Source organism: Phyllobates terribilis, unplaced genomic scaffold, assembly GCF_046119375.1.
Source record: "Phyllobates terribilis strain yellow unplaced genomic scaffold, ASM4611937v1 Scaffold_1__5_contigs__length_1240528914, whole genome shotgun sequence".
Taxonomy (NCBI): Eukaryota; Metazoa; Chordata; class Amphibia; order Anura; family Dendrobatidae; genus Phyllobates; species Phyllobates terribilis.
In genome coordinates this window covers 386938591-386965131 of record NW_027362761.1, presented here as the reverse complement: position 1 = coordinate 386965131, position 26541 = coordinate 386938591, and the positions used below count along the sequence as shown (strand labels likewise).

At 42.9% G+C, this 26541-nt stretch overlaps 1 protein-coding gene across 4 annotated transcripts in view; it reads left to right on the top strand.

Moving 5' to 3' along the window:
- ADAMTS19 (ADAM metallopeptidase with thrombospondin type 1 motif 19) overlaps window positions 1-26541 on the top strand; it is a 530841-nt gene that overhangs the window by 271868 nt on the left and 232432 nt on the right. For 3 of the 4 annotated variants that reach the window (XM_073676518.1, XM_073676524.1, XM_073676535.1), the window contains 2 exons: window positions 7749-7889; window positions 10593-10743. In XM_073676518.1, coding sequence (XP_073532619.1) covers window positions 7749-7889; window positions 10593-10743 — 292 coding nt within the window. The remainder of the gene's footprint in view (window positions 1-7748; window positions 7890-10592; window positions 10744-26541) is intronic. The other variant, XM_073676530.1, reaches the window with a different exon arrangement.

Below are 26541 nucleotides of genomic sequence, written 5' to 3'. Positions count from 1 at the left end.
TCACTAGGATGTATAAGAGAGGGGACAGAGGACATCACTGCCTTCTCCCATTGGTGATTGTGAAAGGTGATGAAAATGTTCTGACGCACCCCCTGGGCCTTGGGACACCCGGAGCCGGACCCTTTTTGGTGGATGCTGGTGGTTGTAGTCTTCGTGGCGGCGATCCGGTTCCGTGGCTCAGGGCGGTCAAACCAGTGGCGGAACTATTTATGTGGTTTTGATGTTTAAATGTCCGACTACGCCACCCGTGGATTGCGGTCAGAGTGAACCGCCGCTACAGGGCAGACCGCTAAGGCTGGTGTTGTGGGTGCAGCAGAGCGTAGCATAACTCCCCACGGGAGGAGTATAGCCTCAGGGCAGTGTATGCGGAGGATGGGGGTGATGGTGCAGGGCAGCAGCAGTAACGACACGGAGTCAGTGATGCAGTTCAGGGCCTTTACTCACAGTTCTTATTATCCAGACCACGTCTGCAGGTAACGGCTGCCCACGTCGTACTGTGCTCACCAGGTGAGGGGCTCAGACAACTCCCAGATAACTTTGGAGCGCTTCACAGGACCCCCTTTGTGTGTCCTTTGTCTGGCCTTTCTTACCAACACTTCTGTCCGGCTGCCTCGGGCCTCCTCTTGGTAAACTTGGCGCCAGTTTCCCTGACCCTATGTGGTGCCTTCCTAGCGGGTGGAGCAAGGGGCTGCGCCACATAAAATGTCAGAGCCTCCGGTTTCTAGCTGAGGGTCGTTTCCTGCCTCCACTAGTTCGGGGACCGGTCTCCCCCTTTGGCCTGACCCCTCCACGCAGGTGGATTCGGGCGTGCGGTGGCGACTCGCCCGTCCGCACCCCTGGGATCCCTTCATTCCTCTTTCCTGGAGCCTTCTCCGCTCCTCTTCCTTCCTTCTCCCTCTTGCAGGCCTGGGCCTCTGTTACTAGGCCCGCCTCCGGAGCAGAGCTCATGCAGAGCCCCTGCTCCCTGCCACTTCTGCTCAGACTTCTCTGCACTGAACTAAGATGGTGCCCACCTTTTATACTCCCTTCTCAATGCACCCAGGAACTGCTTGCTCCCTGCTCCTGCACTGTAGGGTTCCCCTTCCTCAGTGTTCCCTCCCCCCACTCCAGCCAGGGACAGGGACTGTCGTGCCCATCTCAGGGGCATATTGGTCGCCCTGCCCCACGGCAATGTGGTGTAATGCATGCAGGTGTCGGGTCCTGATCCACACTCCATCCTTATCTGAGAGTGAGATATCACACCTCTGGGTGAGGTGCAATACGTCTGTAGCAACCGAGCCCTCGGTGCTACAGTTCCATTTATCTTCAGCCTAGGTGACGTATTGTGATACAGGGCCGTGATTTTGGCTATAAAAGGGTCCCCTAGACCCCTACCCCAAGCTTTTTAAGAGAATCATATATGGCGTGCCAGGAGACTCTATGGAATGCTTTCTCAGCATCCAACGAGAGTATCTACTTACAAATTTTTAACTGCATCTAGCCCAGGAAATACTTTGTGCCTAGTAGCAGTGTCTGCTAGTCAGCGGATTATCCCGGCTGTTAAGCAAGCTACACCACCTGTAGTTTGGACACTTAATTTTTTCAAAGGAAATGCTTCGGGACCACGGGATACTCAGTGAAGAGCATCAGGAGGCACCCCAAGGCATAGGGGCTGGGACTGGCACTAGGATGCCTTGCGGTGGACAGCCGAGCTCGATCCTTATAAAAGCTTTTTAACTGCAGCAGCTTTAGTGGACGCTACTGGAGCTGGAATTACGCGGCTGCTGGCATGAGACTTGCCCTCCAATAGATCCTTGTAAATGGATTTAAAGTGTATTCATTCAAATTAAAGGGACAATTTAAATTAAAAAGCTTAGAGCTGCCTCCACCACAGGGGGGCTCTCTCGACCCACCAGCGGACAGGCACCAGTATTGGGAGAGGGGGGCTGGCCGTCAGGGTTCACCGCGGCTCTGGCACAAACCCGGCGACACGGAGGTGGCACGGGCAGGAGCGGACTGGCCGTCTCGGCTTCTCACTTTTTGGATTTTAGAAGGGCATGACATGCCTATATCTGTGTCTCCCCCTCCTTTTACTCCTCCACCTCTTTTCTTTTCGCATGACTATATGTACTTGTCACTTTTCCATGTGTTAGTTGTGTCTTCTGAGCAGTTTGTCAGCTTTTGGACACCTTTGAAGGTGTTTTCTATGTGTTTCTATGTGTTTTTGTTTGCCTGCCATTGGTTTTAACGGTGTTCGAAGGTGTTCGACGAACAGTTCGACGAACAGTTCGGCGAACACACGGGTGTTCGACGAACCGAACCGAACTCGAACACTACGGGGGTGGCTCAACACTAGTCAAGAGATCAGGTTTTTCTGCAGAAAAAAAACCCGCTGAAACAATGCCTAGTGTGAACATACCCTTAGAATGTTACATTTTGTCACGTCATTTATGATAAAGTGAATGGCGTCATTCAAATCTACAATTTTTCCCACAAGAAAATAAGCCATGCCATGGCTATGTCAATGGAAAATTATGGCTCTTGGGAGAAAGGGAAGAAAAACGAAAGAACAAAAGTAAAAATTCGACGTGTCAGGAAGAGGTTGATATTTTTTAGTTTCAATGTCGTTAATGAGAATTTCAATTCTGTATTCCTATCGTAGCACATAATATAATAAAATGCCGGTCAGTAAATCTAAATCACTGAGATGGATACAAAATACATGCATGCAACAAATTTTTTACCCTTTTATTAAATGAATTTACTGTATTTTTTCATTTAGAAATGTATACAAATTTATATATAACACTTGTCTTTTTTATATTTAACTGAATGTTTATGCAAATAGCTTGACAATACTGATCATAATATTTGTTTCTTAAGAAAAAGTTAAAGGACTATTACCAAAATCACAATGTGGTCATATAATAATGTAAACATGTATTAAATCGTGCCAATATATCTCCTTTTCAAGTACCACTCCAGTGTTATTTTTTCATTGCACCGTCTGAGTGGTGCTTTAAATGTAAGCCCCCTACCCCCTGTCTGATACTCACTTTCCGCCGCCTTCATCCATTTCCAGCGTTGCTCTGGTCTGTCTCCGGCGAAAAGTAATCTGCTCACAGCTCCAGTGTTTGATGGTGCTGGGCAGAGGTCAGTTTTCAATACAAGTCTATGAGATCCTTGTTCTGGCACTCATAGACTTGTATTTAGAGCGCATGACATAGTTTCTGACTTCCGGACAGTCAGAAGTTACTCACACAAGATGGCGCAGGGGGGACCAGAGCGGTACCGAAAAAACTGTGAAGACGCCGGAGGGTGAGTATATGGCTGGGAATTTAAACTTAAAGCGCTACTCCAGCTCTGAAAAAAAAGCAGCGCTGGAGTGGTGCTTTAAGGCTAGGTGCACAAGACAGTGTATTCTCTCATCTGAGAGAATCAGGCCGATTATGCAAATCACACTCTGATAACACTCTGGCCAAAGATTGATCAGATTGTGAACACAGTGTGATCTGATTCTCTTGGATGAGGAGAAGATGGAGAAAACTATTTCTCCATCTTCTCCATTCTGTTGGTGCACGGAAATCAAATTGCACTCAGATGTCATCCATGTGCAGTCCAATGTTTTTCATAGACCCATTGGCTTGCATGGCTTGATGACTTGATTATCGGACGCACTCGGACTGAAAATATGGCCATGTGCACGAGCCCTAAATCTGCCCCGTTTTGCACATATTATTCACCAAAGAATGCCCCTCCAGGCTCTCGAGTTTTCATTGGGATTATCCTGCTGTAGTTCCAGTGCTCCTAGTCAGATTTCTGCCAGCATAGCCCTGCTCTGCCTCCAGCACTACAAGTATATCCTACCTTTAGACTAAGTGCCCACGTTGCAGAAATGCTGCATATTTTTTACACTTCTCCCTGACAGGAAAAACGCATGCAGATTTTACATGCGTTTTTCCCGCCAGGTAGAAGTGTTTGTCAAGCGTTTTTGCATGCATTTCTGCATGCGGGTTATCAAGCGCTTTTCCAAGCGATTTTAGCATCACTTTGAAAAGTGCTTGACAACTTGGTCACACTATATAAATCCATGCAACCGGCATATATAGTGTGACCAAGTAATAGTTAAAAAAAAAATAATAAAAATGTTAAAAAATAAAAAATAAAGATTATACTTACCTTCCTATGGCCCCCGGTATTTTCTCCGCTCCGTCCAGTCTGTTGTATGGGTCGCGGTGGTGTGAAAGGACCTGTGATGACGTCATTGAGTCATGTGACAGGTCACGTGACTGCCGACATCAGCGGTCGCGTGACCTGTCACATGACTCAATGACGTCATCGCAGGTCCTTCACAACAACAGACCGGACGGAGTGGAGAAAATACCGGGGGCCATCGGAAGGTAAGTATAATCTTTAATTTTTATTTTAAATTCTTTTTTTAACAGGTTCTATGGTACCTGGGTCTGGAGGAGAGTCTCCTCTTCTCCAAACCCGGGTACCATCCAGACATAGAATCGCATAATATCCGTATGTGCAAATGTGCTCATACGGATATTATGCGTTTCAATGCAAGTCAATGGCGGCAATTATGCTGCGTGTCCGCAAAATTAATAGACATGCTACGTATTTTTCCGCAATGATAATCTGCAGCGTAAATTTCAGCAGCATGTGCACAGCACATGCGGATTATCATTGGGGACCATGGGGCACGTATTACCAAGCGTTTTTTTAAGCGTTTTCGCTGCGGAAATTCCGCGGCAAAAACGCTTGAAAACGCATAGTGGGTACGCAGCCTTAGAATCCACCTTATTCTGTACAGTACCCTTACTGACCGATATTATCTCCTGCCATCTACAACAGTGTAGCTGCCTGAATAATTTTGCATCATTGCTAGCTGATATCATTATTAGCTGCCCTGCACTTCTCCACAATGAAGCTTATAGTAACTTGGCAGTGCACAGCTGAGCTGTGTTTGTTTCCTGCTTCTGACATATTAGTGATGTGAAACTGCAAATACTGTGTACATACATGCCAACCGTCATAGATTTTGCTTGGAAAATTAAGTGAACCAGACAGCAAAAAAGGGGTTCGTGCAAAAACTGCCTAAACGTGAAAGTTTCTATGTGTTTTCAGGGACTTCCCAGGTATTTCCAAGGGCTATTAAATGTCAAACTTTTGTCAATTTCAGTAGATGTGCACTAAATTATGTATTTTACTTATTTCTTTCATGCTCATTTATCTAAACTGCCTATCAGAAAAATAGCTTAGTTGCCAATAAATAAAAGCAATCAATGATTTAATTAGTCTAATCTGGAAACATGAAAGCTATATTGTGATTGATTGCTAGAGGCAAGGCATTTTTTTATAACATGTAATTTTGATGAATAAGGGTCAGTTTTACATTTTTGGTTTTCCAGTGAATATTTCTGAACAGTGCTATCAGGGCACACATGTCAGGCATTACTTGGAGTCTACCTTATATGCCCTAAATCGCTAATTGGCGTGGATCCCACTTATGAACAGACAAGCATGTCTATTTGACTGCTTTAATAATTTTTTGGCCACGAGGAGTGGATCAATCAGAGGAAAAGTATAATAGAAACAAGTCATCACTTCTGTATTTATCACCCACTCCTGGTTTAGGCTTACAAATACTGCGGTAAAATACTGACCAAATACTGAACGTGTGCACGTGGCCTTAGAGGCATGAACCACATACAGAGCATACATGGACACCTTTCCATTCGCTCTTGACTCGGTAGTGGCAGCTAGTAGCCATTTCATCTGGTGGAAACAAGGTCTATGAGACATAGGTGTGGGTCACAGAAGCAAAACATTCATGGTATAAATCATTAAATATTCTTAGCGATTCTTAAAAATCCTGAAAAGCTGAAGCTATTAGAAAGCAATAGTACTTTTCATTATATAATTATAAAGTTTAAAAAAACATTTTTGAATGGTCAGAGTCACTTCATTAAACTTTGCATAAATCATTAATACACATGAATATAGCAAACTTTGTCTTATGGAGTACCTTATTAGAAAAAAATGCCTCTCCTTCCGCCACTTGATCACTTCCATAAAAAACACCTCAGCTGGTCGCTGACATCACCGATCATCTGATCGGTCACGTCACCACAGGCCCTGGCAGCTCTGTACACTGCGGGAGTGTGCACGCTCCCACAGTACACTGCTGGCCGCCAGGAGGAGAGGATCGCCGCCGGGGACCAGGAGGACACCGGGGGCCGCCGGACTGGTGAGTATAAGTTTTTTTTTTATTTTTTACTTTTTTTTACTTTTTCTTTTACCGCGGGCACGCGGGCTGGGCAGAGCTGACTATGATCAGATGAGAGGAGCAGTAGTCCTCTCCTGACCCAGGTACCACCCGCACCACGTTTCCGCCGCAAATTTGCGGCCATTGGCTTTAATTGAAATGCTGCAAATTCACAGGAATAGATATTATACCAGCGGGTTTGCTGCGATTCAATGCAAATCAATGGGCGCAAATTTGCGGCGGGATCGCACAAGAAATGGTCATGTTACGTTTTTTAACACAATGCGAATCCGGAGCGGAAATTTCCGCATCATGTGCACAGCCTTAGCATTGCTATACCTGGCAGACCTATTAACAAGCGTTTTCACAGCATTTCCGCAGCGAGAAAACCGCCGCAAAAATGCATCAAGAACACTTTGTGTGCACTTAACCTTACTCTCAAGAACTGCTTAAAGGGAATCTGTTGGCAGTTTTTGCTATGTAATCTGAGGACAGCATGAGCTAGGGGCTGAGGCAGATTTCAGGGATGTGTCGCTTATTAGGCTGTTTCCTGTTGTTTCCTGTTGTTTCCATATAGTGAAGGTTTTATCAAAAGGAGATAATCACTGCTCAGACCACAGTGCACATGAGCCCTGGCTGACCACGCCCCCTCCTCTGATAAGCAGCTCAGACATTGTACATAGAGAGCTGTGGTGTGGACAGGGTTCGCTTTTTGATCTCTGTTGCATTTTACATCTAAGACCTCTTATTGTGTCACAACTGCTGTACCCAGTAATCTAAGTGATACATCATTGAAATCTGGGTTTCTTTTCCTACATTATGTCGCTCTCAGTTGAGGAAGCAAAAAACAGCTGACAGATTCCCTATAAGTCAAATTTGAAACAGAATATGGACATTCAGCATACTGAGCTATCAGGATACATGTTGTCCTTAGAGTTCTGTTGAAGGGAATGAGGGAAAAATGCAAGGAGAAGTAAATGGGAGAACTTTTTTCTAGTAACTGGTGTATGTCATACCAGTGCTTGATTCATAGCTACATTGTTCAGTAAAATTATATAATGTCCTCCTGCTGGTGCTTCTAAAACTGTGTTACAGAGAGATGAGGGAGCAGGATCAACTTTTTTCTATGTGTGCAGTGTGATGGAGACATCAGGGACAACTGTCAAATAGAGTCTACAACTGGTGAAAATGCTGGATATAAGTCATGTGGAAGCCAAAAGTGCTGCATGCACACACTCAGGATGGTTTATTCTGAAAAGTCACGTTTAGATGTCTTTACTGCGAACATAGTGCTATGAGATAAATATGTTTGTAATATCTAACTGCATTTAATAAACTTTTCCATGGTTTGCATTGAAGAAAACACTCTATAGAAGGACTAAATAGTTTTTCTTTTCATGTCTAATAACTGTTTAGGAAAAAGTTCTGTTTTTTTTAATGAGACATTTATTTTTAATTTTTGAGTTTGCTTTTTTCTTATATGTTATGAAATCAGCATGGGTATAAATCATGACAATGACCACCCATCCTGTGCAGATGGTCTTCATATTATGTCAGGAGAATGGATCAAGGGGCAGAATCTTGGCGATGTTTCATGGTCCAGATGTAGCCGAGAAGACCTTGAAAAATTCCTTAGGTAATTAACTTATTATGAAACATTGTGTTATACACTGTGGTGGAAAGGCTGTCTATTCACAGAGTAATGTTATTGTATAGTAACAAATAATGAGAAGTGTTACTGTCTACATTGTAGAAACACATAATTAAACTGTCAACTTAGTGATGCTCCCAGAGCAAATGAAATGTAACATTATAAATTGTATGACTTTTACCTGGCATGTCCTACATGCATTATTAGATTATCTTATATTGTACAGTCCAAAGTAGATGACAAATTAATGATTCTTTAGTTATAACACAAATTACATACATAATTATTTAATTAATTTCAGTCTTTGGTTACACTAATAACATTACTGACTTAAAAATATACTATATTTATACTTTGTGTGATTTATGCGTTTTCAATGCACTATCATTCCTTGCCATGAGAATTAACTTAATCACAAAAAACAATTTCACTAAATTTGAGCCCTGACAAAAAATTTCAGTGATCTTCTCGTTAGATCAGAAGAAAGTGTTAACAAGGGCAAGGTAGCTGATATCATTTTATCACACTGATTAAATTATAAGAGCATACTGGTTGTTTTAAAAGGGGGTGGTGATCAAAATCATTATCTTCTTCTGTTAACCATGGTTACTGCCAAGGAAATGATTAGTCATAAATCAACCATTTGTTGGATCATCAAAAACTTCAAAGATAGAAGTTCAACTGCTGTGAAGAAGGCTTCAGGGTCCCCAAGAAAGTTTAGCAAGTGTCATGATTGTCTACTAAAGAGGATTCAGCTATGCTATCGATTTAACATTAGTGCATAGCTTGCTTAGGAATGGCAGCAGGTAGGTGTCAATGAAACTACATGCATAGTGAAGCAAATGTTTTGGAAGCTGGCCTGGTCCAAGAAGGGCAGCAAAAAAGCCAGTTCTCTCCAAGAAAAATGTCAAGAACAGACTGACATTCTGGAAGATCTACAGGAATTATACAGCAGAGGACTGGGATCAAACTATTTTCTTTGATATAGCCCCATTTAGACTGTTTGTGACATCTAAAAAAATGATTGTCCAGAGAAGAAAAAGTGAGCGCTAACATGATTCTGATGTCATACTAACAGTAAAGAATCCTGAGATTATTCATGTGATGGGTTACTTTTCATCCAAGAGAGTGGGATCACTCGCATGTTTTCCTAAGAACACTGATAAGATTAAAGAATGGTATCTAAACATTGTCCAACAGTGACGTCTCTCAACAGTCCAGGACTCAGGAGAAATTTAGTGATAAACAATGCTTTTTCCAACATGATGGAGCACCATGTCACAAGGAAAAAAGTGATAACTAAGTGGCTGGGTGATCAAAATATTGAAATTTTGGGTCCATGGCCTGGAAAATCCCCAGATCTTAATCCTATTGAGAAACTGTGGTCAATTCTTAAAAAGCTAGTGGACACACAAAAACATAGAAATTGTTATAAACTCAAATCACTGGGTTTCTATTAGTCAGTATCTGGGCCAGAAGCTGATATCCAGCATTGCAGAAGTTTTGAAAAATAAGGGTGAATATTGTAAATATTCAGTCTTTACATAAACTAGATGTTTTTATCAGTAGAATTTTAAAAACTTATGAAATACTTATGGATGGACTGGTTATTCCATGTTTTTTCTTGTATGAATCTCAATAGGAATGTTCACAGCATATGTATGCAGGCTCTTCGTAGATATGGAATAGACCCTTAAGTTTAATCTTATAACTATGAATTCTGCTTTGTGGATATTGTTTCAACCATATGGTGGTGTATAGTAAAAATGGATTAACACATCTATCCAGATGCACCAAATCGATCAAACTGCGTGTTGACAAAATTAGTGTTAAGATGTCTAAATAAAAAAATAAATAAATAAATCTTAACCATTTATTTTTCTTCTGCAGAATCAAATCTAATTAATGAAACCAAATGAAATGATATATTTACATGATAAAAGAAGAGTTAACATGAACTCGATATCTACAGTGCTTTGCTTTATTAGACAATATACCGTAAAGTGCCAGGCATCGTTATTATTATTGCCAACTTGTCTCATAGTTAGTCTAATGTGCACCTTATGGATTAACTCCAAATATTGCTGCCTGCCTCTAAAATGTAGCAAAAATCCAGGAATCTCCTCTTATAGTTCACACGTCAGGTCTTACAAAGATTTTCTAGCAGTACTTGTTTTTGTGCACTGATTGATATCATATGCCTCCTATTTGCAGTAAAAAGATGGAGATAGACAGATATGCAGAGGTCTGTTTTGTGTATATGTTTTTCTCTTAACCAGCGACTGGCGAAGAGTATATAGTAGTATTAAAACCTTTAAATTCACTTTGCTAGTGGAGGGGCATCTCATTAACCTGTTTTCGATCAGCATCAATCACATACATGATTTACATGACATAACATTATTTTTCGGGAACTGGAACTGACCCTAAAATCACGTAATGGTCGTGCAACATCTGGAGATTAATAAATAGAATCACAATCATTGAGGGAAAGGTTACTCAAATATTTTGGATCTGAACACTTAAACACAGAGTGGACAGTAAACAGTGACTTAAGTCTCAAGTGTAAAGTCTGAATACAGTTGTATTTCTGTGCTCTCTCTCCTTACTTTTACTGTAGTATACATGTTTATAGCAGTTTAGTCATAAGCACCTCTCTTTTTGTTCCACTTCTGTGTATGTTGCCAGGTCAAAAGCCAGTAACTGTTTGCTGCAGACAAATCCCCAAAGCATCAGCTCTGTGATTATTCCCTCCAAACTGCCAGGCATGACGTATACAGCAGATGAGCAATGTCAGATCTTGTTTGGACCTACAGCTTCATTTTGTCAAGAAATGCAGGTACAGTAGATAATAAAATGTCGAAAGGATAAGTTCTATAAAACATATGCTCCATAACCATTTACTCAAAGGATAATAAAGCCACTATGAAATTAGCTACTTTTATTTATTTTTAAGCACAAGCAGATCAACACTTGAGAATTATTAAAAATATTGCTTAGAAATAGGAATACAAGGAGAGTATTGACTGTTGAAAATGGCAGCATAGAGAATCATATAGTTAAAACGGATTGGTTTTCTCATTTGGTAAAGGGTGGGGGTGAGTTCTGGGGCTCCATTTCTCATCCTAGTGCAGTAGATAAAAGTATAAACATTCAATTTATTACAATTTTATTGTTTAACATTATTCTTTGAACAAAAACCTCACTTGTCAAGATGAACACTCAAATTCCATAAATGTTGGCTGAATCAACTGATTTTAGTGGAGTTGAGCAATGATCTAATATGTATCAGGACAGCTCAGTAGTCTGTAGATATTCCAATTGTTTCCTGTGTATATAAATCACTTGCAAAAGTGAAAAGGACTCTCCCAAACAAACTAATACAAGAGAGTCCAAACAGATAGCTGAACACTGTTCATAACCAGTTCAAAATGTGCGAAACTACAGGAAAACAGACAAAACAGCCAAAGCAATTAATGGAATCTTTTTTAAAAGAAATCCAAAATTCAATTAGAAAATAGCAAAAAGGCAATGCTAGTTACCAGCCCAGATGTCAAGGAAAATGCACAAACAGGATGCTGCAGCCCCCTTCTGTTGAAGGAGGTAACACAGGTGCCGAATGCTGATGAACAACCACTCTCAGCCTCTCACTCCATGGAGGGGGTGATTGCCCAGCACTAAATCTGCACACAGATGAAGCTTGCAATAGGGCGCAGTTCATACTCATGTAGCACCGTGCCTAACCAGCAACCTATTACATGCCCCTACTATTCAATTAGGTGGGATGCCTGGCACCCTATCAGTGCATAACAGAGGTGAAAGCCCCTAATTTACAAGGTCAACATTGATGGGCCTGGCTGCACCCTGTAAGATGAAAAAATACAGTAAAACAGCCCAATATAAAATACAGGTGAAATAAAACATGCTAATCATTCCTTTGAAGATCCATGTCAGAATGTCTCTATAATAGTTTTTGAAAGTTTAACTTATTCTCCCACCACATAGCATGATTGACCGATTGACAACTCCTCAGTGTCTCTTCTCACTGCTGAGATCTCAGACTGCTCAGTAGAAGCTGCAGCTGTCAGTCAGGTTGTATTAGTGGAGACTGGATATACTTGGATTCATGAGAAATTTCAATTTATAGCTGGACTCAATGTTCATCTCAGTGTCAGGATTATATTGCCAATCTGGTATGGATTTTCAAAGTAACTAAAAGTCGAATAAAGTCTACAAGAACTAATAATGTATACAGTTTGTATTGTGAAATTTGTTGACAAATCAGCTTTAAAATTGTCACTGCAGGCATTTTTCGCTGGATCAAATGTTCTCGCTGGTCTTATTATGGAAGTGAGATCATAAGACCTGCATTTTACATCCACACAATATTACGCATCACTTATATTTTGCAATGAAACACATAGGGGATATTGTGGTGATCTTCATATAGTGACTGATCTGCAGTCTTGTGGCTCCTTTTTCAGAGAAGGACCCCTGGCATAGCTTGTATTGGGGGCACAGAGATGGGAAATATAAATGAATCCTAGAGTTTTTCACATGCCCTGAAATGATTCTATTTCTATCCAACAACTAAATGGACATTCAATTTTTTACATGGTATTGAAAATCATACATTAACCATTTGTTTATCTAATATAATTATATGTCTTTTATCAATTATATTAAAAATCGTGATAAAACCGATGAGATTGAACTGTGACTTTGGTTTCAGTCCCATAAAAAATATTAGAATCTGCCAATGGATTCAACAGTTCTTCATAAATTGATACAGACCTACACATACTGATACATTTTTACATTAGTCTGCATCCCACTGAAATTAATGGAATCTGAGAAAGGATTCTTGCCTTTACGATCTTATAAAAAAGGTGTAAAAATGTGAATATAACCTATTTACGATAGGAATGAATGAATTCTATCTACAAGACTTCAGCAAAAAACATCAAAGTATGGAAACAAAAAACTCTAATGTGGACCTGACCCAAACATACTAAAAAAAAGTGCAAGCAGAAGCTTAACCTTAGTTATTGCTGCTCATTTCACAGCTCTGGGTTTTATGAGATTCGAGATTATCTGTCAGTTCTGTGCTAGAAACAAGGGCTAGACTGTCAGAATTTTTCTCGTAATGGATGATGAGAATTAGATTGTACACATATGGGTATCATTTTTGATTTAATGGCATCGATTCATAACTCAACATAATCAGTGAGTAGAAAACAATGCTTAGAATCTAAGGAGACACAATTCTCATATCACAGTCCAGACTGTTAAAACAGTTTTGAGTACTAAAACCTCCAAATTTTTAGCATAGTGGTTGAAGGTGTAACAAACAACATGGCTACAAATATTAATGACTAATGATGATCGAGCACTAAAATGCTCGAGTGCACAGTACTCAAATAGAGCAGGTCAGAAGATCGGACAGGCTCGACTCTAGTAACAAGTTTAATGGAAGTCAATGGGAAACTCAAGCAGTTTTCTAGAAGACCCTAAGAGGAGGGCTGAGGGTGGGGAGTGGAATCGCTGAAGTGGATGGAAACAGCTCTCAAATTGAATGGAAACAGCATGGGGAAGATGCCTGGACACATCTCTGACTCCTAAGTCACTGCTGGGAACAATGTTGTTAGAGTGCTACTCCACTTTTACAGACTGACAATAAAACATAGAAAACACTGAATACAAAATGGATTTTACAGGAAAAATGTTAGGAAACATTCTTTCCTTGATAATGACTTGTATATAAGGCAAAAAAAGAGAAAAAAAAACAAAAACTCCTTCACCCTTTAATACAGTCCTGCTCATCATTATTGGCACCCATGAAGTTTAAGTACATAATGTGGAATATCTCCTGAAAAAAATGAATCAAGTGAAACAGTTTTTTTGTATAGAGCACTCGTGTTAAATCCAAAAAAGCAAATGATAAACAATAATTTAAAACCAAAAACAATGGGAGGGAAAAATAGAAAAACCTAAAGCTTGCTTTGACACTCGTATTGGAAACCTTTACATTAATTTAATATGGAAACACATTTTAACTTGCCTGTGGTAAATCACAAAAGAGATTCTCCTGTGAATAATTGTCGGTGCCCATGTGACATGAATTAGTCAATGATTGATGACTTCACTGTTTTAAAAAGCCACATGGTAGGCCCTGTTCCTTTGTCACAATGGTGAAGACAAAGGAGCTGTCTGTGGACATCAGAACTGCTATTATTAGCAAAGATAAGACTTCGAAAGGGTATAAGGCCATTTCCAAAGACCTTGGTATCCCAGTCTCAACAGTGCACAATGTTATTAAAAAGTTTGCAAAGCATGGAACTGTCACGAACCTCCCTGGACTTGGGGGAAAGAGGAAAATTGACAAGAGATGTCTTTGAAGGTTCGTGCGAATGGTGATAAAAACACCACGTCAAACATCCAAAGACCTGAAGGCCAACCTGGAACAGTCTGGGGTCATGGTTTCAAGAAGTATTATACGCCATACACTAACCCAAGCAGAGCTTTATGGGCGAAGGCCAAGGAAGAAACCATTGCTGAAGAAAAGACATAAAAAGGAAAGACTGATCTTTGCCAAAAGAGTACCTTGAAAAACCACAATACTTCTGGAAAAATGTTCTGTGGACAGATGAAACAAAAATAGAGCTTTTGGCAAAGCAAAGCAACAGTTTGTTTACAGACAGCGCAATGAAGCTTATAAGGAAAAGAACACCTTACCAACACTTGCTTTGTTGTGTCTGTTACTGGAGGCCTTGACCGTATCACACGAATCATGAAATCAGAGAATTATCAAGAGATTTTAGAGCGAAATGTCGTACCCAGTGTAAGAAAACTGGGTTTGAGTCAAAGATCATGAGTCCTCCAGCAAGACAATGACCCAAATCATACATCCAAAAGTACACAGGAATGGTTGAAAAAGAAAAAATGGACTGTTTTAAAATGGCCAACAATGAGTCCTGACATTAATCCCATTGAAAATCTTTGGGGTGAGCTGAAATCTGATATTGGGAAAAAGAACCCTGCAAACATTCAAGAGCTTGAACAAACTGCAAAGGAAGGGTGGGAGAGAATTCCAGATGAGAAGTGCAATAAGCTTATAGATGACTATATGAAACGTTTGGAGGCTGGTATCAATGCCAAAGGGTGTGCAACCAAGTATTAATTAGAGGTGCCTTTATTGCTACACATGCTGTTTATTCTGTTTCTTCTTTGAAATTGCAACATGGAAGTTGAAAAACAATGTTTTATTGTTGTATTACTTTGGACCACTAATTAAAAAATCCTGATGATATAACTTTGGTACATTTCCATCTATTTCAGAAGATATTGTACAGTCTATAAAAAAATGAAGCAGTAGCAATAATAGTGACCAGCACTGTAGCCTGGCCATCTCTCACCTAATTTTCCCGTCGCCTATGACTACAGTAGATGACATAGTAGAGAGGGAAATAAAACTACACCCACAGGTAGTCACGCTAAATGTAATTTTAACATTTTAGTACCTTATCTGGGCATGTGGGGTGTGTGGCATGGTCAGCCACATCTTGTTTAATTTCTGAAGGAGGGACTCTGAAACTCACAAAGCTTATGTGGACAATGCAAGAACTGCCAAAAATTAGAAGGAAGAGGGACTCTGATACACCCTGTATTAGACATAAATAGGGCCTCATATACATTTTGTTAAAATTGTTCGGTAGTGGGACTAATAGACTCAAAAAGCTTATGCACTAAGTGCAAGGACTGAAAAACATTTACCTGTGGGGGTATACATATACTGTATGCACTATTTGTGTGAGAAATGTAGTTGCAAAACATGATCTTTGTAGATTTTATTTACAAAGTATGTATTTGAAATCAAAATACATATAGGTTTGCCAGAGTTTCTTATCTGGTTTGGACCATTTAACATGAGACAAGTTTCAAGTTACTTTGGCTACATGATACTGCTGTTTCCTGCAACTTTATGACATGACTTGAAAAATATTTTCTTGCAATGATCTTCAAATATATTAAAACAATATTTTCAGATATACAAAAGTGTGTACATTTCCATGAAATAGTGGCATTACTGGACTGTTCTAGGCCGATTACCCAGGGAATATATACTGTAATGCAAAAAGATTTAGGTCAGTGTTAGCTCTCTTTCCAAAACTCTGCCACCTTAGCACACATGAAGAAGTAACCAAAGCGTTGAAGGCTTCCACTTCTCTTCTCTCCAGCAGTGCATGAATAGATGGGTAGGTAAATAAGTAGCGGATTCTTTTGACTCAAATGGGGGCATGTAATGGTATTGTAAGGAGACAAGACACTGTGGAACCAAAACAGCATGGAGATGTGGCAGAAGGGAGGAGTTTGATCAGACCTCTGGGGACAGCCTTGTCGGGGAAACTAGCTGAGGAGAAAAACAGCATGTGTGCAAGTTCTGAGGTGATTCTGATGCCGCAGAGAGAGACAGGAGGAGCAACAGCAGCATCTGGAGCTCCTGCCAGGAAGAAAGGTGCCGCGTATCCGCCCAGCCCAGACATCGATGGTCAAGCCCCGAAGACCAGAGCGACGCCAGTCAAGGTTCCCAACCCGGACATCGACGGTCAAGCCCCGAAGACTCGAGCGACGCCAGTCAAGGTTCCTAACTCGGGTGACGTCGGTCGACAGAATGGGAAAAGGTTGCGGTGGCACAGTTCTCAGATGTGTGCGCCAGTGACAGGACGTCGCAGAAGCTCCAGAGGTGTTAGATCGGAGATTTACAGTCGGGTCGGTGACCAGGAAGGACACGTGAGACGGGCCATTACCTCTGTCAGGGACATATGGTACCGGGCACGGATAGAGGGAAAGACAGTAGTCAAACGGGGACCAGCAGGCGCCAGAGTGACATCGCAAAAGTGGATAGAGAGTGACTGGGGAAACGGGCAGCGAGTTGCGATAGGAACAGTGTATTGCCAAAGCTTTAAAATACTGCCCCTTGCCCACTATAGTTAATATAGTTCCCTTCCCTCCAAGAGATCATTTTAAACTACTAGGTCCTGAATTCTAGTGTATTCTGATTTATTCTGTTATGTGATTTACTGCTTATTTTACTGTCAAATGTTGTAAAGAAATTGTTACCATATAATACATGTTTTACAGTTTATATTAGTTGTTAAATAACAGAAATATACTGTTGTTCTGCCTGTGTCTCAGCTGTTGCATACTGTTTACCTGCATTATATTTGGCATAGTCAGCAGGATGCAACATTCCAGTGCGTAAATGGTGGAACAGGGTGATGGTGGGCTTGTCTGGGGAAGTATTCCCCTGGGGGCCATGCTCAGTGACCTCCCAAAATTTCTGGGGAATAATTTACAGTTAAGGGATTGGGTGGAGAGACTGTAGAGCATGGTCAGGATGTACCCTATGACCCCAGCCATGCAGGCAGAGCTAGCCTTACTGACTCTTGATAAGGAGGCACTACAGACTGTTATGTACCAACTACCTAAGGACCGTGACACAATAGAAAAAGTGATTGGGATTTTGGAAGATATGCACAGTGACACTACTGACCTTGGTAACTTACGCATGCACTTATTTAAACAAATTCATGTGGAAGGTGAGACTATTACGCAGTATGTCAATGCTCTGCAGCAGGTGATGTCCCATATCGCCAAGTAGACTTAAGAGGAATATCAAGGGCTGGGATCCTTAGATGAATTACTGTGGGATAAATTTTTTACTGGACTAAGGGACTCCCACCTGCGACAGACTCTGAAGGAGCGGTTACGGACTAATCCGGACATGACTTTCTTGGAAACCGGGGCTGAGGCACCAGTTCGAGAAAAAGAGACACCCGCCTTGATGGGCACGGTTCGGAGTCACCAGGTAGCTACCGCTTTAGAACATGCCGGCAGGCAACCTGACTGGGCACAAGAATAATGTCAGGAGATCAGAGATATCCGAGGAGAGTTACGCAATCTCAAAGGAGCCTCTAGTAACTTGCCAAGGGATGGCCCCTCAGCTAGATATAAGGAGAAGGACCAAGGAGAGACTGCTATACCCCCTAATTCCTCGTCTCAGACTCGTCGCTGGACTGAAGAGCGAAGAGTTAAATGTTGGAACTTTGGTGGCCAAGGACATATATCCCGAGAGTGTACAAGCTGGAGCCAAGGAAGAAGGGGGCATCCTTTAATCTAAGGAGCCCCACGGTTGAGGAGCACACTGTAGGCTACCATATCCCAGGAGAAGGGGAGGTAAGCTATGAAAATATTGTCTCTGAAAGGCCCCTGATTTGGGCAGAATTTGATGGGACATGTATTCAATGTTTAATGGACACGGGGTCTCAGGTGACCACTATGCCTGAAGAATACTTCGACGCTCACTTCCCTTCAGTCGGCTGGTTCAACAAGGGGCCGAATATTAGACTAGTACCTGCCAACCAGCTCCCCATTCCAGTGGCCGGGGTGGTATGGATGACTGTCTGTATGTGCGGACGAGAATTAGGAAAGAAAGGGATTGTGTTGGTGAAAGGCCCAATAAGCCCCAGGCCCAAAGTGACGTTGGGAATGAATATCCTGAAGGAAGTAGGGAAGTTCCTGATTGGTGAATCACAAAGAGGCAACCGGAATCGCGTAGCCAGGTGTCACGCTAGACGAAGGGTTTTTTAACAACTCATCTGAGTGAGTCAGGTCCAGAACTTACCAGACACCTCTCAGCTTCTTGGCAAAATGATTATACCTGCGGAGGCTGCCATGACTCTACCCATTAGATAAACCGTACTCACCCTTACAGGGAGTAAGGGCCTTTGTACCAGTCGAGGGGGTGGAGGTGCAAATTGAGCCCATAGAAGGAGATGAAACAATACCTGGGCTCCAAGTCGCCTGAACTCTCACCACAGTGCGGCACAGTGCGGTACGCTGTATCAACTTGAGCGAAATAAATTTACAGTTGAAGCCTTGGGAAGAAATTGCCCAGATGAACATAATGCCATAGGATCTTCCCAAACTCGACTCCATTGAGTTGACACTCCTGGAAGGAGATCCATGGACTTTATCAGTGTCTCTTGCTAAGAGAGTGAATAAAGGGGGAGCACGAGTTGGTCGCGCTCTCCTGGAACAGATGAATGCTGACCTTACAGAATTTTCCCCAGAACAACTAGAACAAATTGAGGGCCTACTGCTGCATTATCACGGGGTGTTCGCTTGTCATGAAAACAATTTTGGGTGCACAGAGGCTATTCAGCATGAGATCTCTACGGGGGACACCGCTCCTATTAGAGAGAGATACCGTCAGATTCCGCCACAAATGTATCAAGAAGTGAAAAACCTCTTGTCCCATATTTTACAAAATGGAGTAATTTGAGAAAGTCAGAGCCCTTGAACTGCACCCATTGTACTAGTTCAGAGAAGGATGGGACCTTGAGGTTCTGCATAGATTATCGATGGTTGAACGCTTGTACAGTGCGGGATTCTTAACCCTGCCGCAGATTGAAGAGTCCCTGTCTGCTTTAAGAAAAGCTAAATATTTTTACTCCCTCGATCTGGCCAGCGGTTACTGGCAAGATCCTATGGCCGATAAGGATCGGTCGAAGGCTGACTTCATCCTCCCCATGGGTCTATTTGAGTTCAACCGGATGCCCTTCGGCCTAACTAATGCACCTGGAACTTTTCAACGGTTGATGGAGATGTTTTTGGGATCTCAATTTCCAAGCGACCTTAATCTATCTGGACGACATTGTAGTATTCTCCTCCACCTTTGAGGAACATCTCAGTCGGTTAGAACAAGTGCTAGAGAGACTCCAAAAGCATGGGCTGAAGTTTAAACCTCAGAAATATCACTTGTTCCAGAGGGAGATTGAGTATCTGGGGCACATAATTTCCAGTTCTGGTTATAACCCACCCCCGAAAAAGTGTCGGCTGTACAGAAGTGGCCCATTCCGACTAATATAAGAGAGCTAAGAGCATTCCTGGGCCTGGCAGTTACTATCGAAGATTCAGCAAAGATTTTGCCAAAATAGCGACCCCTTTCCATGAGCTTCTGAGAGGATTAGCCGGGGAAAATAAACAACTTGCCATTCAGTGGGGGCCCCGACAGGAAGAAGCCTATTGTGCCCTGAAGATGGCATTTACCAAAGCTCCCATATTGACCTATGCCGAGTCCTCCCAACCCTTCTTACTATACACCGATGGAAGCCTGTACGGCTTAGGAGCCATATTAGTGCAAATTCAAGAAGTCAAAGAACGGATGATTGCACATGCTAGTCAGTCACTGAGAGAAACCGAAAGGAACCCTGATAACTACAGTTCATTCAAGTTAGAGCTGCTGGCACTAGTGTGGGCCATGACTGAAAAGTTTGCTGAGTATCTGTCAGGGTCAGAGGTTCAGGTGAGAACCAATAACAATCCCGTTGCTCATCTCGAAAATGCAAAGTTAGGAGCGCTGGAACAAAGGTGGGTTGCCAGAATGTCCAATTACCGGTACAGAATCGCATATCGGCCAAAAGACCAGAATACCCATGCAGATGCACTGACTTGAGTCACTCCAATAAGTTCAAAGGGAGACAAAGATGAAGATCTAGAAGGCGACGAGATCCCAGATTTCACTCGTTTCGCAGCTGCCGTGGTGGCTGCTCAAGAAAAAGAAAGCAAGCGTAAACCCGCCCAGGTCCTGGGACGTCCAAGGGATTTATCTCCAGCAGTCCAATCCTGAACTTGCAGAGCTGAGGAAATGGGTTACCTTGGGGCAGAAGCCTGATCAGGAGTTAAGAGTGTCTCTATCAGCTAGTAAGTTACAGATCTTAGGCCAATGGGAACGACTTGTCATGAATAGTGATGAGCGAGCATGCTCGCTACTGCTCGGTGCTCGCCCGAGCATCTCACTGCTCGAGATGCTCAGCGCTCGCCAAGTATTTCCAGGTTGCTCGGGCGGGAACTCAGGTTCCCTCCCTGCATGTTTGGCACTCTTTAGAGAGCCAATGAACATGCAGGGATTGCCTGCCATGCACTGTAATGCCGCAGCCATGTTGGTTGTGGGCATTACAGTGATTGGCTGGCCGCACAGCGTCATCAGGTCTATATCAGACCTGGCGCCGTCATGCTCGTCACAGTCACTGCGGATCAGACAGTGTAGGGAGAGCTGCTGCTGTGTCAGGGAGAGATTTGATTGTGTATTAGGTAGTGTAGGGAGAAAAAGCGTACATTACACATATCCATCTTAACAAACAGTCCTTCTGAGGACTAATCCATCTGCAGATATCAGGCAGGCAGGGTATATAGGCAGGTGGTGTATATAGCAGACTGCAGTGCATGCAGCACACGAGGCTCCATTCCAATTCTGCCTTCTGCTGCTGTTAGATATTTCTATACAAAGGCCCAGGTCTCAGGGGCCAGGAATACTTTTCTTTGGATCTTAATACACACCATTTTTTCTGCGCCATTTGCTTGTTGGCACTGCAGAATACAGCCACGTCCTTTCTATATTAAAGCGCTAGAAATCCAGCTTTCTAAAACTGTGTTTTCTCCGTCAAACGGATCACATATAGGTTGTCAGAAAATACTGCCATTTCTGGTCTCCATTAAAAATTTCCTTTAGTGTGTCATTGAAGAAATTCACCACAGTTTGCTGTTCAAAATACTTACAGGCCAGGTATTTAAAACTCTGTTTTCTCTATTAGAGATGAGCGGTGTTTGACTAGAACTGTTCGCCAATCTCAAATTCGAGCAGTTTTGGGCGGTGTTCGAATCGTTCGACGAACGCGTACGATTTGCAAAAAATTTTGCTGTTCGAGGTTATATTCGATAACTGTTCGTGCACCAAAAGCATGTCCTGCATGTCTGGCGCTATTTAGAGCACCAATCATGCAGGGATTGTCTGCCACTCACTGTAATGCCACAGCCATGGAGGTTGTGGCATTACAGTGGTTGCCCAAACCGATGGGAACAGTGCTCACAGTGAAACATAAAAAGTCGGCAATTCAGCAGTGGCATACACCGGTACCCGACAATTTAGAACAGAAAGAATAGAGCATCACACATAGATTAGATAGATAGAAACATGTCAGTCACATATGTAAGAAGTACAGTGACAGTGTTGCTTACTGTACTTGTCATTTAGTGTTAAAGGATTTATTAAAAAAAAATAATAGTGTTTTCATGCACTGTCTCTTTAAAAAAGCCGGCCAGCAATTCAGCATCTGTACCCGACAATTTAGAATAGAAAGAATAGAGCATCACACATAGATTAGATAGATAGAAACATGTCAGTCACATATACAGTACAGACCAAAAGTTTGGACACACCTTCTCATTTAAAGATTTTTCTGTATTTTCATGACTATGAAAATTGCACATTCACACTGAAGGCATCAAAACTATGAATTAACACATGTGGAATTTATATACTTAACAAAAAAGTGTGAAATAACTGAAAATATGTCTTATATTCTAGGTTCTTCAAAGTAGCCACCTTTTGCTTTGATGACTGCTTTGCACACTCTTGGCATTCTCTTGATGAGCTTCAAGAGGTAGTCACCGGAAATGATCTTCCAACAATCTTGAAGGAGTTCCCAGAGATGCTTAGCACTTTTTGGCCCACGCTGGGATGGCATTGAGATGACAGGCTGGATCACTTCTTAGCGCATGCCATCCAGCTTGTCATCCTTCAGAAACACTGCAGAGCGCAAGCATGCCTGCGCTCTGCAGTGTCTATGAAGGATGGCATGCTGGATGGCAGCGCTCAGCTGCGATCCAGCCTGTCATCTCAATGCCATCCCAGCATGGGAGAATTCTCCTGCTGAAGCGCTGAGCGCAGTAGAGTTCTCCCACGCTGTCAGTGACATGCATGAGGTGAGCTGAGTTCATTGCACATGACCTCGGCTCATCTGGATGCCGTCAGAGCCGGACACTGCAGAGCGCAAGCATGCCTGCGCTTCTCAGTGTCTGCGGCATGGCAAGCTGGATGGCAGCTTTCGGCTGCGATCCAGCCTGTCATGTCAATGTAACAGAGCTAGAGCCGTCCTGGGAACCATGGAAAGGTAAGGATGAGGTTGCTTTATTATTTTACTTTTATTGCAGAAGACATTGGCTTCAGCTGGAATGGGCGTGATGGTAAGTATGGTTTAATTTAGAACATTAAAAAATTGTGTGTTTATTTCAATTAAAGGACTTTATTCTGGGTGTTGTGTTTTTTTAAATACTTTACTAGAAATTCATGGCGGTCATGTCTAATATTGGCGTGACCCCATGAATTTTGGGCTTAGGGCCAGCTGATAATGCCAAGCTGGCCCTAACCCCTTTATTACCCAGTGAGCCCTGGATGAGTTGGGTACAGCGCCAGAAGATTGCGCTTCTATGAACGTGCCATTTTCTGGGGTGGCTGCAGACTGCAATTTGCCACGGGGGGAGCCCAGAAAGCTTGGACCTCCCTGCGCTGTGGATTCCAGCCCCCAGCTGCCTAGTTGTACCTGGCTGGACACAAAAATAGGGCGAAGCCCCACATATTTTTTTTTTTTTAATTATTTCATGAAATTCATGAAATAATTTAAAAAAAAGGGCTTCCCTATATTGTTGTGTCCGGCCAGGTACAAATAGGCAGCTGGTGGTTAGGGGCAACCCGTTCCTGGATGCTGTGCCTAGCTGGCATACAAAAATATGGCGAATCCCACGTCAAAATTTTTGGGAAAAATTTATTAAAAAATAATAAAAAAAAATTAATAATTTAGGGACTGCATCTTTATTAACCCCTCACGTGGAGGGGTTAATAAAGATGCAGTCCCTAAATGTGTTTTTTTTTTTTTTATTGAATTTTTCACCAAAAATTTGACGTGGCCTTCGCCATATTTTTGTGTCCAGCCAGGTACAGCAGGCAGGAACGGGCTGCCCCCAACCCCCAGATGCCTATTTGTACCTGGCTGGAAACAAAAATACAGGGAAGCCCTTTTTTTAATTATTTCATGAATTTCATGAAATAATTAAAAAAAAATTGCCGTGGGGCTTCACCCTATTTTTGTGTCCAGCCAGATACAGCAGGCAGGAATGGGCTGCCCCCAACCATCAGCTGCCTATTTGTACCTGGCCGGACACAACAATATAGGGAAGCCCTTTTTTTTTAATTATTTCATGAATTTCATGAAATAATTTAAAAAATATATACATGGGGCTTCGCCCTATTTTTGTGTCCAGCCAGGTACAGCAGGCAGGAATGGGCTGCCCCCAACCATCAGCTGCCTATTTGTACCTGGCCGGACACAACAATATAGGGAAGCCCTTTTTTTTTAATTATTTCATTAATTTCATGAAATAGTTTAAAAAAAATACGTGGGTCTTCGCCCTATTTTTGTGTCCAGCCAGGTACATGCTTGCGCTCTGCAGTGTCTCTGAAGGATGACAAGCTGGATGGCAGCGTTCAGCTGCGAGACAGCCTGTTATCTCAATGCCATCCCAGCGTGGGAGAATTCTCCTCCTGAAGCGCTGAGCACAGGGCAATTTTCCCACGCTGTCAGTGACGTGCATGAGGTGATCTGAGTTCATTGGACATGAGCTCACCTCATGCACGTCACTGACAGCGTGGGAAAATTCTCCTGCGCTCACCGCTTCAGCATGAGAATTCTCTCACGCTCACTGCAAGCGCATGAGAATTTTCCCACGCTGTGAGTGACGTGCATGAGGTGAGCCGAGTTCATTGGACATGACCTCGGCTCATCTTTATGCCGTCACAGCCAAACACTGAGGAGCCCAAGCATGCCTGCACTTCTCAGTGTCTGCGGCATGGCAAGCTGGATGGCAGCTTTCGGCTGCGATCATGCCTGTCATGTGAATGTAGCAGAGCGGGAACCGTCGTGAGAACCATGGAAAGGTACGGATGATGTTGGTTTATTATTTTACTTTTATTGCAGAAGACATTGGCTTCAGCTGGAATGGGCGTGATGGTAAGTATGGTTTAATTTAGAACAATAAAGAATTGTGTGTTTATTTCAATTAAAGGACTTTACTCTGGGTGTTTGTGTTTTTTTTATCTCTGACTATGGGGTTAGTAATGGGGGTGTCTTATAGATGCCTCTCCATTACTAACCTGGGCTTGATGTCAGCTGGCATAATAAGCTGACATCAACCCCAGCCCTATTACCCCACTGCCACTGCTACAGGGCAGTGGGAAGAGCGAGGCTAAGTGCCAGAATTGGCGCATCCTATGGATGCGCCATTTCTGGGGCGGCTGACGGCTGGTGTTTCTAGCCTGGGAGGGGGCCAATATTCATGGCACCCTTCTGGGGCTATTAATATCAGCCCCCAGCTGTGTGCCTAGCCTTTGCTAGCTATTAAAATAGGAGGGACCCCACGTCATTTTTTTTGGGGTCCCCCATTTTAATAGCAAGTAAAGGCTAGGTATTCAGCTGGGGGCTGATATTAGTAGCCTGGGAAGCTCCGTTGGTATTACCCCCTTCCCAGGCATCAAACATCTGCCCCAGTCGTCTGCTTAACCTCCGCTAGAGACTAAAATTACGGGGAACCCCACGCCAATTTTTTTTTAAATAAATCCTTTATTTTAACACTTAATGACAAGTACAGTAATCAACACTGTCACTGTACTTCTTATATATGTGACTGACATGTTTCTATCTATCTAATCTATGTGTGATGCTCTATTCTTTCTGTTCTAAATTGTCGGGTACCGGTGTATGCCGCTGCTGAATAGCCGGCCGGCTTTTTTAAAGAGAGTGTCTTCTGAGCAGTTTGTAAGCTTTTGGGCACCTTTGAAGGTGTTTTCTATGTGTTTTCTATGTGTTTCTATGTGTTTTTGTTTGCCTGCCATTGGTTTTAACGGTGTTCGACGTACAGTTCCATGAACATCCCGGTGTTCGACGAACCGAACCCGAACACTACGGGGGTGGCTCAACACTATTCTCTATCACACGGATCACATATAAGTTCGCTCCAAACTCAGTCATTTGTAGTGAGCGTGGAAGATACTGTCCTCAATTTAAAATGGGCAAGGCACATGGCAAGGGACGGGGAACTGGACGTGATGGTAATGGTTCATGCAAAGGCCGAGGACAAGGCCGTGGGCAAGCCGAAATTGTGCCACAACAAACACCCACATCTTCTCGCCTGACCTTCCTGTCCCAATTTCTAGGGCACCCCAGCACACCACTATTGAACCCAGATCAGTGTCAAAAGGTTGTTGGTTGGATAGCGGATAATGCTTCCAGTCACGTAGCCACCCCCACCACCACCCTGTCTTCCACACGGTCAAGTTTCAGTAGCCGTGAGCCTGGATCGCATATTCCTCACCCTGATCCTCCTTCCTCCCACAATGCCGAGTACCCAGAGACAACTGATCCCACACTTGGACACTCTGAAGAGCTGTTCACTTTTCCATTTATAGTTTCGGGCCTCTCGCCCGGTCCACTTGAAGTGGGGCAAGAGGAGATTGCGTGTAGCGATGCCCAAATATTTGAGCAGCCACGGTCACACGAAGGCGACGGTTGGAAAGTGTCACAAGAGGTGGACGATGATGAGACACAATTGCCAGAAAGTCAGGATGAGGACCAGGGTGCCGAAGTGGAAGACGAGGTGGTGGATGATATAGTAACTGACCTCACCTGGCAGGAGGACATGCAGAGCAAGGACAGCAGCTCACAGGGGGAGGGAGGTAGAGCAC